The following is a 13,348-nucleotide window of genomic DNA, read 5'->3' as shown; positions in this document are numbered from 1 at the left end:
CACGACTCTACACAGAACAAAATGAAATGTAAAAAATGTACACAAATGAGAACATGTGACAGTCACACCCAAGTTGAGGAACAGTAATATACAGGCAACAAGAACAAAAAAGCAAAAGCAAAACAAAAAATTCTGAACTGATATGCCCCTTGGGGATTTCTTTTTAAAAGATTTATTTTATTTATAAGTACACTTTAGCTGTCTTCAGACACACCAGAAGAGGTCAACAGATCCCATTACAGGGTTGTGAGCCACCATGCAGTTGTTGGGAATTGAACTTAGGACATCTGGAAGAGCAGTGAGCTATCTCTCCAGCCTACCCCTGGGTATTTTTATTTTTTATTTATTTATTTTTTAACAGTTTAAATGTGCAAAATCAGAACTTTCATCCATTGGGTGGTGGTGGTACACACCTTTAATTCCAGCACTTGGGAAGGAGAGCAGGCAGATCTGAGTTAGAAGCCAACCTGCTCTACAGAGTTCCAGGATGACTAGGGCTATACAATATCCTTGTTCCCCCCCCCCTCCAAAAAAGAAACAAACAAAAAACCCTTTCATTTAAGTCTTTACAAGGGGTTTAGGACATGCAGGCACTAGTCTAGGGACTGAGGTCATGTATATAGAGTGAACCAGAGAGAAAACATTATAGAACTTATGTTCTAAGGCAGAAGGAGGCAGCATGAGCTAACACAAGAGATGATTTGAGAATACTCAGAACATTCATCAGAGCACTCAAAGATAGTGTCTAGAATTCTAATAGTTTACAGTTGGAAACAACCCAAATATGCATCAGTTTATGGATAAATACATTGAGGCATATCCATAATGAATAATGGACTATTATTCTTTCAGGCATAAAAAGAAATGAAATATTGGCCATGCTACTAAATGGACGAGCCTTGAAATTGGACTAAAAAGCCAAACATAAGAGACTATATATTTCTTATTCTATAATAGGAAATATTCAGAAAGGCAACTTCAGCAGCAGAATGGACCAGCAGTTGCCACCCGAGTTAAGTAGGAAGTGGCTGCTTAGTTCATACAGGTTTCCTTCTGGGGTGATTAGCTACTTAGGAACCAGATAGACATTGCTGTGTACTGTGAACAAACTAAAGTCACCAATGATAAGCTTTGTTGTATATTTTACTACATAAAAAATAGTTCCTGGCACAACAACTGTGCCCCAACCCCCCCACCCCCTGCCCATCCCATTTCTGAAAATAAGTAATCGCCTGGGTAACAAGTAATATCTTAATCACTAGAATGGTATATAGCCATTACAAACATGAATCTGGCCTGTAAGTGCTAACATAGAAAAATATTCAAGACATATATAACGAGGGACTAAATACACTGTAGGCTCGGGCCACGTAGTAAGACCCTATCTATAAAAGGAAACATGCTACGAATGTAGCTCATTTGGTACAGTGCTTGCCTAGCATGCACAAGGGCCTGAGTTCAATCCCCAGCCACACACAAAACAAACCAGGTGTGGTGGCACCCCATGGGCCTATGATCTCAGCACTCAGGAGGTAGATGCAGAAGGATCTGGAATTCAAGGTCATGTTCAGCTACATAGCAAGTTTGAGGCCAACCTAGAGTACAGAATATCCTGCCTAAAAATATACATACAAACATATCCATCCCATCCCATGAGAACTTAAGATAACACTAAGAAAATCCATCCACAAGTCTGAACTCTTAAAAAAAAATCATTTTATTGACCCTTTACCATACAAAATTTATTCAAATTACATCCATTTGAAGTGGTAAGATCACAGCTGGAACAGGTCACCCTGTAACAAATCTATTTACAAAATCCATCATAAAAGCTTTTGTTTGTTTGTTTGTCTATTTTTACATTATATTACATTATTTATTTATTTATTTATTTATTTCAAACTAGCATACAACACAAAGCTAAACTGGTTAGTAGTTTGCCTACTCCCAGTGTTGGGAGAAACACTTCCTTTTTTACAAAAGCATGTACCCCGTAGGAAAGACATTCCCACACCCTGCCAACTGTCACCCATCCTCCTTCGCAAGGCATCTTCCTCAGATCCCTTCACACACACACAACCTGTCATGCACACACTTGGATTCTTACTTCGTTTTTCCTGAAAGCTAAAGCTTTAAATACTGCGATTCTATTTACAGACAGAGCTACATGTACGACAGGGAAAAAAAAAGGCAAACGAGAGTCACAGGCGAAAACAACAGAAACAAAACACAAAAACCCAAGGCGACGGTCTTAAAAAATTACAAACCAGCTAGAAAATATTCTGGCAGTGTTTACAAATGAATTGCTATCTCTGTACAAACCTGGTAAATAATGGCAATGTGAGCGGACTGTATCGACTTAAATAAAACGGCTATGTACACAAACACACGCCTAACACTGTTTGACAGCTCATGTGTTGCCCTTTATACAGTTTTAGTTCTGAGGCTCACGCCGTCTTCATTCGCACATGTGTAACTTTCAGCCATTCCGCATGTGAGCTTTTAGTAGCAGCAACTCAATGGTACCAGGGAACCTGCATCTCAGGACTTAAAGTAACAAAATACTGTAGTACTCATCTACTTTGTGTGCCAGATACTACGAGCAAAGAATATGCCTAAATGCAAACAGAATAGAGCATGGATGTCTCACACTGCGTACGCCAGTTAAGCCCCTTAACTGGAGAAAGTCTTATTATGCATTGAAAGAACTCTTGAAGACTTATTAGTATTCCTTTCGTTTCTTAAAACAATAAATACGGCATTACAATACGAATAGTTTCAACAAGAAAAGTCAACCAAACACACAACAACCTAGAGCCAGGTGAGTTCAGTCATTAGACTTTGGGGACAGAAACCCAGCTCGATGCAGCTGGCAAAGAGAATTACACAAAGCCAGAAGCAGAGGCAGCTAACCAGATGAGATAAATATAGGGCATTGGGGGAAAGCTTGGCATAAACGGTTTCCCATACAGGAAAAAACCCCACAGTGCATTTCCAGTAGGCACTTAACACGAAGCTCCCCCTCCCGCCTCCACCCCAGTGCTTCAGCTAGGACCACACGGGATTATTCGGTACCAAGTCCAGAGTGTGTGAGGGGAGGAGGCCGGGGCTGGAGGCTGAAGAGAGAGGAAGATAGTCTGCACCTTTGTTTTTTCTTCCCAAACATACACCACGCATACCCACACACAGAGTTTAAAGTGCCGGTGTGTTCTGTCTCCACCCTCCCCCCACCACCACCACTTTGCATATTGTGGAAATCTATCTAGAGTAAACTGGCCAGGGTTCTTGTGGTTTCAGTAAAAGGTTTTCCCAAGGGATATTTTCAACTCGATCAAATGTGTATGAGTTGAGTGCCTACTACGTGCCTCCCGGGAAGGCCAGGCACATAGTGTTTCAAACTGCTCAGCTGGAGGTTAGTTTTCGTGACTAACTCATTTCCGCAGCCCTTAGCATCCAAGGAATGGATTTGAGGTACTATGCCATATTCAACACCAGGACAAGATGGCCCTTGCCACCTGCCAGTGGGAACGCTATTCTTGGAAGTAACTGGAAGGGTCCTTGCTGACACAAAGCCTCCAGTTTGGGACACCATTCCTGAGGAGTAACAAGGGAGTCGCCCTGGCATTCTATCAGTGCATTTCCCGTCTCCTGACCTCCCTTAGTTCAAACTCACCCACTCACAGTGGATACGGAGAATGGGTTCTGGCTAGAACTAGTCCACTCCCCAGACACAGTGGGAGCTCCTCGCTCCTACTTAGGGAAGTGTCCCTGATAGAATGCCACTCACACCATGGGATGTCTTTCTCCCTAGGGCCTCTCCACCTGACCGCATCCTGAGAAGTGGTCTCCCTGAGTGTGGCATTAGAGCCCTTTCCCCGGTCGCAGGGGCCCGGGAAGCCCGAGGATGGAGGGGATCCATGCCTGCTGCTCCACGGGACAGCTGTATCTGGCCCGAGGTCCTCACTGTGGAACACTCGAGTCAGCGAGCCCCGGAGCTGTTCTCGCTCCAAGCTCCCCTCCTGGGAAAGGAGGCAAGACAGAGGATGCTTCTCGCAGAGGCTGGTTGGTGGACCTTAGGTCACACGGGGTTAGATGCTTTTTATCAGTAGAGGTGCTCTCCCTCTGCTAAAGGAATAAGAATTTGCAAAACTCGCTTTAAGGTAAACAATTCAATTGAAATAGTGATGGGCGCCACAGGAATGCTTCAATGGCAGCTAGAAAAATAAAAACTTCTAAAACAACCCACAAGGAACTCCTAAGTCACAAGTAATCAACCGGGAAAACTCACAAATACGCAGGATGGGGGCAGTGGAAGTGGGGTATGGAGACAGGGAAATCCACAACAGCTTCGAGCAGCAGAACTCTACCAGTCTCTGTATCTGCAACGAGTACTTGCAAACAAGTTCTTCATCCAAAAAGGCTGTGGAGGCTCTTGCCGCCTCCTAGTGGGACACTAGCGGCCCATAGCTTACACTGAATTATGAGAGTAATTTAAATATTCCTAAGAGCTGGAGAAATCCGTGTCATTCCTTTGCATGACTTCAAGCTTGCATTTGTGGCAGAATTCCATTCCGTGGTAGCAGACTCACAAAGACATGCATTCTGCAAGAGAAGGCACGGCTTGAACTGCTGTTAAGGGAGGGTGCTGTTTCCAACGGGCCAGGCGGCCGGACCCAGTCAACAGCCCATCCGTTAGGCACAGCAAGCCAGTCCGCAAGGAAAGGAGAGGAAGGAGGGGAGGGAAGGACAGGTGAGAGACACCTGATTGCACATCTTCTCACTTGCTGACTCATCAGGAAGATTTGGGAGCCTGGGACCAGGCAGGGCTTTCCCAAGGGAGCCTGCAACTGTGCGCTTAGAAAAAAAAAATTAATTCATCAAAATGTCAGCTTTGTTCTGAAGTTTACTTCATGATACTCTTGGAGGAAGAAGGTAGGAAGGGACAACACTGCGATACACGTTTCTGATTCCGTGATAAAAAAATATTGGTTTATAAGGACAGTTTGTACAAAGCCCAATCAACTACACATGAAGTCCTCCACCAGAGGCAGCTTTTCCAAATCATAGGCATCGAAGAGGTCACTGATGCCCTCTTCCTCCCCCAGGCTCAGCAGGTAGTCCTCTTGGAGCAGGGGAGGCAGTAAGTTCACAAAAGGTCCTTCAAGGTTGGACGGGATTTGGTCCTCAGTCTGCTGTAAAAGGTTGGCTGGGGAGGCCAGAGGAGAGAGGTTTGCCGTAGAAACCGAGCAGTCACTATGTCCTGAGTTGTTAGAAGCCAAGTCTGTAAGGGGGTGGGGAGGAGAGCCAAAGTTAGGAGAAAACAAACAAACAAACACCCTACTTATTTTCTGGAAGAATATATATTCTGCTGCCCTTCAGCTCACTGGGGCTGGAGGACACAGATCACCATTAGGCTAACAGGCACAAAGAATGACATCACTTTGTTTTGTTCTAGTCTAGTCATGGTTGAACCTTTTTTTAAAAGGTTTTCTGTATCTTTAAATCCAAGCTGAAGTTCCTAAGAGCTTTTCTTCAGCTGGAGGAAAGGAGAAGTGGGCTACATCCCTGCTGCTTTCTGATCGCATAGATCCTCTCCTTACTGCTCTGGAGAGGAAGATGAGGTCAAGACTCATCAAGATCAAGGCTTGTCTTCTCAATTCCATCCCTAATGACTTCAGGAGCACCATCCAAGATGTCTGCTGAAGCATGGCTGATACCCAAGACTCTCTACAGCCATCGTCCAGTACGCCAAGGAAACAAGTTTTCTGCTTTCAAGAGCCTGCAGCATCTTCATCGGGGATGAGGGACCATTTGGACCAAGATCATTATTTTAGTCTAAAATTGATCAGAATGCCTCAGAAAACTCTTCCAACAACATGAAACTTATCTCCCCGTCCCCTCCATACAATATAAAGGCTTTCCGTCCCCTCCATACAATATAAAGGCTTTAACAGGTGCAGGTCATGGTCAACTGGTGCATACCCAGGACCCAGCTACAAGTTCAGAATGGACTTGGAGTCACCTTCCTGACTCCTACAGGGCAAGCCTTTAACATGGTGAATGATGGAGCAGCTAGTGTCACCCATAAATTCCAGGCCCACTTGCAGGCACTGCCCAGCACTTTGGTTACTCTGGAAAGTTTCATGGGTTACACGAGACTCCTAGCAATAATGGCCTGGGTAAGACACAGCCATGAGGTCCTGAAGGAAAACCCTTCTCCATGCCTTCCTTTTTAAACACTGTGTCTCAGAGTGAAATCTTTGTTTACCTTTGGAAGTGGGCTTAGGGATATTCCCATTGTGGTCTTGGTTATTTGTTTTCATGGGTCTGTGTGTTTCCGTCTCTTCTGGACACAAGTAAACCTCAATGGGCCCTTGGGTACTTGCCAAATGGATTTGTAGGCTCTAGAACCAAGAAAGAGATCGAGTTCACTTAGAAATGAAAACCAAAGTACATCTCACCTGAAATTGAAGTGGAAGGGCGATATTTATTGTTCATTTTACTCCCCTACTCTTCGTCTGTCAGTACTGACCTTCTCCCAGAGCAGGGGCCAGCAAACAACTATAGCCTGAAGGCCAAATCCAAGCCACCATCCAGCTTTGTAAATAAAGTTTTACTGGGACAGAGAGTCTGTGGCCATTCTCATGCTGCCTATTTTCATATTGCCTCTGGCTGTTTTCATATTACATAGTAACATGTAGTAGAGTTTATAACTTGAATAATCTAAACAGAAATTATGTTGCTTGCAAAACCAAAGACAACTACAACCTGGAGCTTTAAGAAGTTTGTTGCCTCTTGCTAGAGAAATAATTTGAGGGGTGGGTGTCCACGTCTTCTTTAGCTGTATTATTTTCCTACAAATTATTTAAAGGTCTGTTAAATGCTCCAAACAACTTTTTTCTATTAACTTCTCATAGTAGGATTTTCTAATACCCAATTTATAAACTCTAATAACCAACTTATACATAGTATTTTAAAGCGCCAGGAGCTTTAGTGAGTAAGAGAATAAATAAAGCATATTGGTTTTCCTGGAACTCACTTTGTAGACAAGGTTGGATTTGAACTCAAGAGATTCACCCGTCCCTCCCTCCCAAGTGCTAGGATCAAAGGCGTGTGTCACCACTGCCCAGCACATTTTTAAAAAATATTTTTTCATTTTTAAATAACTGGATTATAAGTGGATTTAAAAAAAGGATTATTCATTTAGTTTCATGTGTACTTGTGCTTTGCCTGAACGCATCGTTATGCATCAGCAAGTATGCGTTTTGGTGGTTCCTCTGAGAGTGGAATTATAGATGGCTGTGAGCTGCTGTGTGGGTGCTGGGAATCACCCAGGTCCTCTGGAGGGGCAGCCAATGCTCTTAACCACTAAGCCATCTCTCCAGTCCAAGACTTAATTACACCCATGTGCACGCCTGAGTACCTGACAAGCTGTTACCGATGCTGCCACGTGGCTGCTGGGAATTGAACCAGGGTCCTCTCGAAGAGCAACAAGTGTTCTTAACCACTAAGCCACCTCTCCAGTGCATTATTTAAAGGCATGTTTCTACATCTGTGTGAATATAGATTCCTGTGTGTGGCTGTTGGCCAGAGGCCCAGTGGGCACTGCATCTTCTGGAGCTGGAGTTATAGGTCCTTATGTGCTGCTCTACATGAATGCTGGGGATGGAACTCGGGTCTTCTGGAATAGGGGTCAGTGCTATAACCACTGTGCCATCTCTTCAGCTTGCTCAGCAAACGAATATTTAGAGGCCCTCTTCATCTAGGTCATAACGTTGTAACTGTATAAGATATGAAGTTTGCCTTGTAAATGTAATATTTTCAATATTTTAGGTATTATCTTTTAATATTCTAGGTATTTTCTTTTCACTATAGTTCCTTTATCTTATAATTACAGCCTAGGCTGATTTCATCAAAGTACACCTGAAAGCAATTACAAGGACGCCCATCCTACTTTCTTACAATATTCTCAGCTATTGATTACCCCAAGGTCCCATTTAATTTTCTCAAAGTAAACATGCTACAAATGATTTTTAAGAATTCCTAAAACTGTGCTAGGTCAGAGAGCTACTTCTAAAATCCATAGTGGGGACACCCGTACACAAGGCAATCAAAATAAAATTTCTCAAGTGGTTCAAACTGATCACAGCCACCAGATAACAAATTGTGAAAAAGGAAAGTTGAAGAGAAAACAGGGCACCAAAGCCTGCTGTGACCCGAACACCCCTCTAAATTGAAACCGGATGTTTTGGGCATTTAATAAACAGGGAAAATTTGAACCCCTTTAAACTTTAGGTTATGGAAAATAAATGAAGAGGAATTAGCAAATTCTTGGGAGGGGTCAATGATGCTGCGTTCAGGCGTTCTGGAGCGTTCTCTATGGATGGCCGGCGACACTGTCTCCTTACCTCTATTGAGTCAGGCACTTCAAGTCTCGTTTCTGGAGGGGCTTTCACAACTATAACAGTTTGGTCTTTAAGGCCACTAATTTTTCGAATATCTTGATATGTAACATAAGCTAACGTAAGAAGCGTTAAGGAAATCTATCAAGTTGCCACAGACGTAGCTATCATGAGCACGACATAACAGACATAGACAGTTACCCATGGTTTCACGACTTAGGATAGGTATGCCTTCCCTTTTGGATCACCAAGTAAATGGATTCTTCATGGCCCTTGTCCTTTCTGGTTGATGCTTAAGACTAAAAGAAACCTATACTTTATCTTGCCAATCTTGAGTACTGGTAGTCCGTGAACTCCAGTGAAGTGCCCTGTCAATCAAACTGATTGACACATGGTCCTAATTTGCAGTGGGGTGGGGGAGGTAAGATCTGCTAATCAAAATCTGAGACGGCAGCTACTTCTGCTTGCTATTACCAAGTGCCAGCAGCCACCAAATGAATGAATAAGGAGCAAATACATCAGGGGAAGAATGGAGCCTACTGCTCGCTCGGGCAGACAGCCTGTTTACTCGGGTGCACCTGGGCCGGTGTGATTGCATAGCGCCTAGAGATCAGAGCATCGATATTTCCGTTAGAAAAATTACCCTTGTTATTATTATCACTAGAACATTTCAGGGTTCCCAAGGAGGTGAGCAGCTCCCAGGTGCTCCGCAACTGAATGAATTTAAGATACAATAACTTAGCTAAAAAGAATAAATTAACATTTCACGACTCTCAGTAGTTACTTTCAAGTACCGAACAATTCCTGTCGGTGTCCTGGAAGCTAAGCCTAAAAGGATGTCACGAAAGAGCATGCTACTTAACTGGCTGACAAACGCACTCACAAAAACTCAGCTAGAGACAGACATTCAGCAGTAGAGACAACAGGCTCAAGGCGTTCTCTTGTTAATTGACATGGAGGAACACAGGTGACATAACATGTGTTTCTAATCAACTTTTTAAAAATTACTTGTCTTTGTGTGTGCGAGCGAGCACACGCATGCATTCATCAAAGCAAGTGTGGCAGTCACCTGACAGCTTCTCTCCTTCCACCATGGGTTCCGTAGATCAAACTCAGGTCACCAGCCAAGCTTGTGCAGCAAGAAGCACTTTTACCCACTGAGAGCCATCTTACCAGCCCTTTAGTAAGCTTAAAACAAAACAAAACTTTTTTTTTCAAGTGTATGAGTATTTTGACTGCATTTAGGTATATGCACCATGTGTGTGCCTGATGACTGTGGAGGTCAGAACTCTTATACTTATTTATTTCTGGTTTGTTTTTTGAAACATGGGGTCTCTCTATGTAGCTTTGGTTGGCCTGGGACTTGCTATGTTGACCAGTCTGGCCTCAAATGCAGGGATCGGCCTGCCACCTTCTGACTTTGAAAATATGAACAAATGGATAAACCCACACACTTCGGTGTTTGCCTGTACTGGACTCTCTTCTTCAAATCTCAGCATTTTCTTCTCAAATCCCAGGATTCTGAGCTTTCAGCCACCACTTAGCCCACCAGAGAGGCCAAATGGGAGCAGTTCCAGAACTCTGGATGGTTCTGCTTTCTGCTTGTTTGTTTTTAGAGAATACTCTATAAGCTGACAACCAGGTTTCTGAGCTTGAGCCCACTGTCAAAAAGCTATGTGACACGAGCTTATTAGAATAGAACTCACCTACAATTATTCAACAAGCTGCAGGGAGCAGAATCAACACAGCTGTGAACAAGCTGCATCAGACTAGGAGCTGAATGGAGGATCGAGATAAATTTCATAAATACATTTTCTAAGTTACAAACTTAAAAGTGCTTCCTCTGACATCTGTTTCTTGGTTAGTGGTTTCAAGAAAACTGTTTTTGTTTTATAACAAAGGTACCAGAAAAAGTTGAGAGCACCCTAAGCCCCATGTTCAGGACAACTGTCAATCACACAGCCTTTCCAAAACAGAGCTCCAATCCATATCTATCTATCTATCTATCTATCTAATCTATCTATCTATCTATCTATCTATCTATCTATCTATCTATCTATCTATCTATGTATCTATGTAATCTATCTACTATCTATCTACTATCTATCTATCTATCTATCTATCTATCTATCTATCTATCTATCTATCTATGTAATCTATCTATCCATCCAGTGTGTGAATGAGCGCCACAGTGTGTGCACAGTGCACGCCGCAGTCTGAGTTCTGAGGTCAGGAAGTCTTGCAGCAGTCACTTCTCTCCTACTATCACCTGGATTCAGGAACCAGACTCAGGTAAGGCTTGGAGGCAAGCACCTTTACCTACTGAGCCACCGATGAATCATTTATTCAGAGACAGATCTCATGGTGTAGCCCGGCTGGCCTGGAACTTGCTATGGAGATCAGGTTGGCCTCAAATTTACAAAGGTCTGTCTGTCTCATAACATTTTAATTTTTTTGAGATAAGGTGGACAGGTCATAGTCACTATGAAGTTGTAGCTAGTCTGGAACTCATTATGTAGAAGGGCTGGTCTGGAACTCTACCTGCCTCCCAAATACTGGCATTAAAGGCACATACCTCCACACCTTGCTTTTTCTTTCTTTAAAGACAAGATTTCTACTCTGGCCTCAAACTTGCTAGGCAGACACACACAACCTCAACTCTTGACTTTTACTCTTTGCTTGACAAGTGCTCATGCACCCTGGATGAACCTTAAGCTTTATAGTGCCCAGGCTGTCTTTGAACCCCTGATAATTCTGTCGTTACCTTTCAAATATTGCTGTCACAAATGTGCAACACCACACCTGACTTTGAAAAGTATCATTTCTCCTTTTTTTTTTTCTTTTCTTGAGATAGGGCCCTGCGGTTGTAGCCAGGTTGGCTGTGCACTCAGGACTCAGTTTCCCTGTTGACAGGATTACGGGCAGTCCCAGTCCACCCAGACACAGTTTACCTCTCTATCTTCAACTGCAGCCCACCAGACGAAAGAAAGAAAGAAGCTAAAGGTCGAGAACTCCAACAATGTCAGCTAACCCACATCAAAACTCTGGGAAGCCAAGGTCAAACCTGCTGGATGCTGTCATCAATACTGATCCAGACACCTTACGACATCTTTTAATAGTGTGTTCTTATGATGTGAGTGTATTCATATTTTCCAACCATACATACCATACTTTGAAAAACAGTTCTCACCAGGCTATCAACACTGATAATGATACCACATAGTCTAAAAGTACTTTATCACACACACACACACTCACACACGCACACACACACACACACACACACACACACACACACTGATAGTGTGCACGATGCCAGAGTAACATCTATCTACAGCATGAACAAGTTAGTCTGTCAGCTCTGCAAACAGTACAGAAGGCTCTAACCACGAGCAGCAGCACAAAGGATATCTTTGATTCTCTGAATCCTCGGTTAACAGTTTGAGGTCCAGGGTACAGCTTTGGATCAGCTCATCTAATTTCTTCTCTTCCTGACTGAGCTCAGTCACTTCTTTGGACAGGCCTTGACACTGGGCCAGCATGCCCCCATCCTCAGACAGACTGCAGCCCCTAGAACCCAAACACAGATTACGGCGCTTTACAGGAGCTAAAGAGTAGGAGGGTGAGCTAGGGAGTGGGGGAAATCAGTCAATAACCCCCCTCACCCACATCATGTTGTTTGTTAGTCGAGTGTCAAGAGTAGAGCTTTATAAATATAAATACAGTCTTCATAAATACAGTCATGTACTTTTCACATATCACAGAAGTCGAGCGAAAAGTTATTTTCAGGATCTGTCTTTTTTTTTTTTTAAAGGTCTAATTGTTCAGAGTCTCAAATTCTGAGGCGGGGAAAAAAAAAGCAGCCACCTGGTCTCTTCCACCCCCATCACCTAATGCATGCACTCCCCGGGGCAAACGGACAGGTGTGCTAGGCATCTGTAAGAAAGAGCAGTAGTTAACAGGTTTCTCTAAGGCACAGGTCAAAGTGAGTCCTCCAGCTGTCCACAACTCCAAACACACACAGCTACCAGTTTAATTATAGATAGAAATGCACTCTTTAATAACACTGGGGACTGAGCGCCGTCAGGGCTGTCTTTAGTGCATGCTGGGCAAGTGTTTTCTGCCACTAGGTTACATCCTCAGCCCTTGAACTGCATTTAGACATTTTTTCTCCCACTTATTCTGAGTGTGGACTTACCCTGCCATGTTGGGAGTGCAGACGCCAAAGGACAACTGGCCCTCTCCTTCCATCTTAATGTATACTTCAGGGATTGAATCTGGGTTGTCAGGATTTTGAGGCCACCCTTCCACTGCCTGAGCCACCTTGCCAGCCCGTAAATTATATTGTTTTCAAAACATCTCCTAACCAGTTTTTGGCTCTTTTAACACGATTTAATAGTTCAGTGCTGTACTTATAAAATACCTGGCTCTGTCCATGATTCACAAATGACATTATCATGCAGAATGAGACACATTAGTCCACACATCTCTGCAGAAAAAACCCAGACATTGAAGTCTTGCCTTCATTGACAGAGAAACTGTGTTAATTTAGGGATGAATGAATCTACTACATGACTGAGTTTGTTCATATTCATCCACAGATGACCAAGATACAGTATCAGAGACATACGTGTGCATCTGCAGATCACACACATGCACAGATGTTAAGTGTGATGATTAAAAGCTTCCTTCTCAATTTATAACTGCAGAGGGGCTACTGAGTTCCATGATCTTCTTGATTTATGCTAATCAAATACAGACCCTGTGCTAAAAGACTTTTTATTATTATTATTTTTTTGATATACAGTTGCATGTATCCTGGGCTGGCCTCAATCTCCCTATGTACTGGAAGATGACTTTGAACTTCTGATCGGGGCTGTTCAATACCACACTTGGTATATGTGGGGCTGGGGACTGACCCCTGGGCTTCATGCCTTCTAGGTAAA

At 43.3% G+C, this 13,348-nt stretch overlaps 1 protein-coding gene across 2 annotated transcripts in view; it reads right to left on the bottom strand.

The window, feature by feature from the left end:
• Positions 1 to 1,696: 1,696 nt before the first annotated feature.
• E2f3 (E2F transcription factor 3) overlaps positions 1,697 to 13,348 on the bottom strand; it is a 75,707-nt gene continuing 64,055 nt past the window's right edge. For both annotated transcript variants that reach the window (XM_029468431.2, XM_021180368.3), the window contains exons 4-7: positions 11,814 to 11,972; positions 8,409 to 8,523; positions 6,269 to 6,404; positions 1,697 to 5,281 (exon numbers count right to left, since the gene is read on the bottom strand). In XM_029468431.2, coding sequence (XP_029324291.1) covers positions 5,019 to 5,281; positions 6,269 to 6,404; positions 8,409 to 8,523; positions 11,814 to 11,972 — 673 coding nt within the window. In that variant the 3' untranslated portion in view covers positions 1,697 to 5,018. The remainder of the gene's footprint in view (positions 5,282 to 6,268; positions 6,405 to 8,408; positions 8,524 to 11,813; positions 11,973 to 13,348) is intronic.

This window comes from Mus caroli, unplaced genomic scaffold, assembly GCF_978045245.1.
Source record: "Mus caroli unplaced genomic scaffold, Mus_caroli_1 scaffold_15, whole genome shotgun sequence".
NCBI lineage: Eukaryota > Metazoa > Chordata > Mammalia > Rodentia > Muridae > Mus > Mus caroli.
Note: the sequence above shows the minus strand (reverse complement) of the source record. Positions and strands in the feature narration are given on the sequence as shown.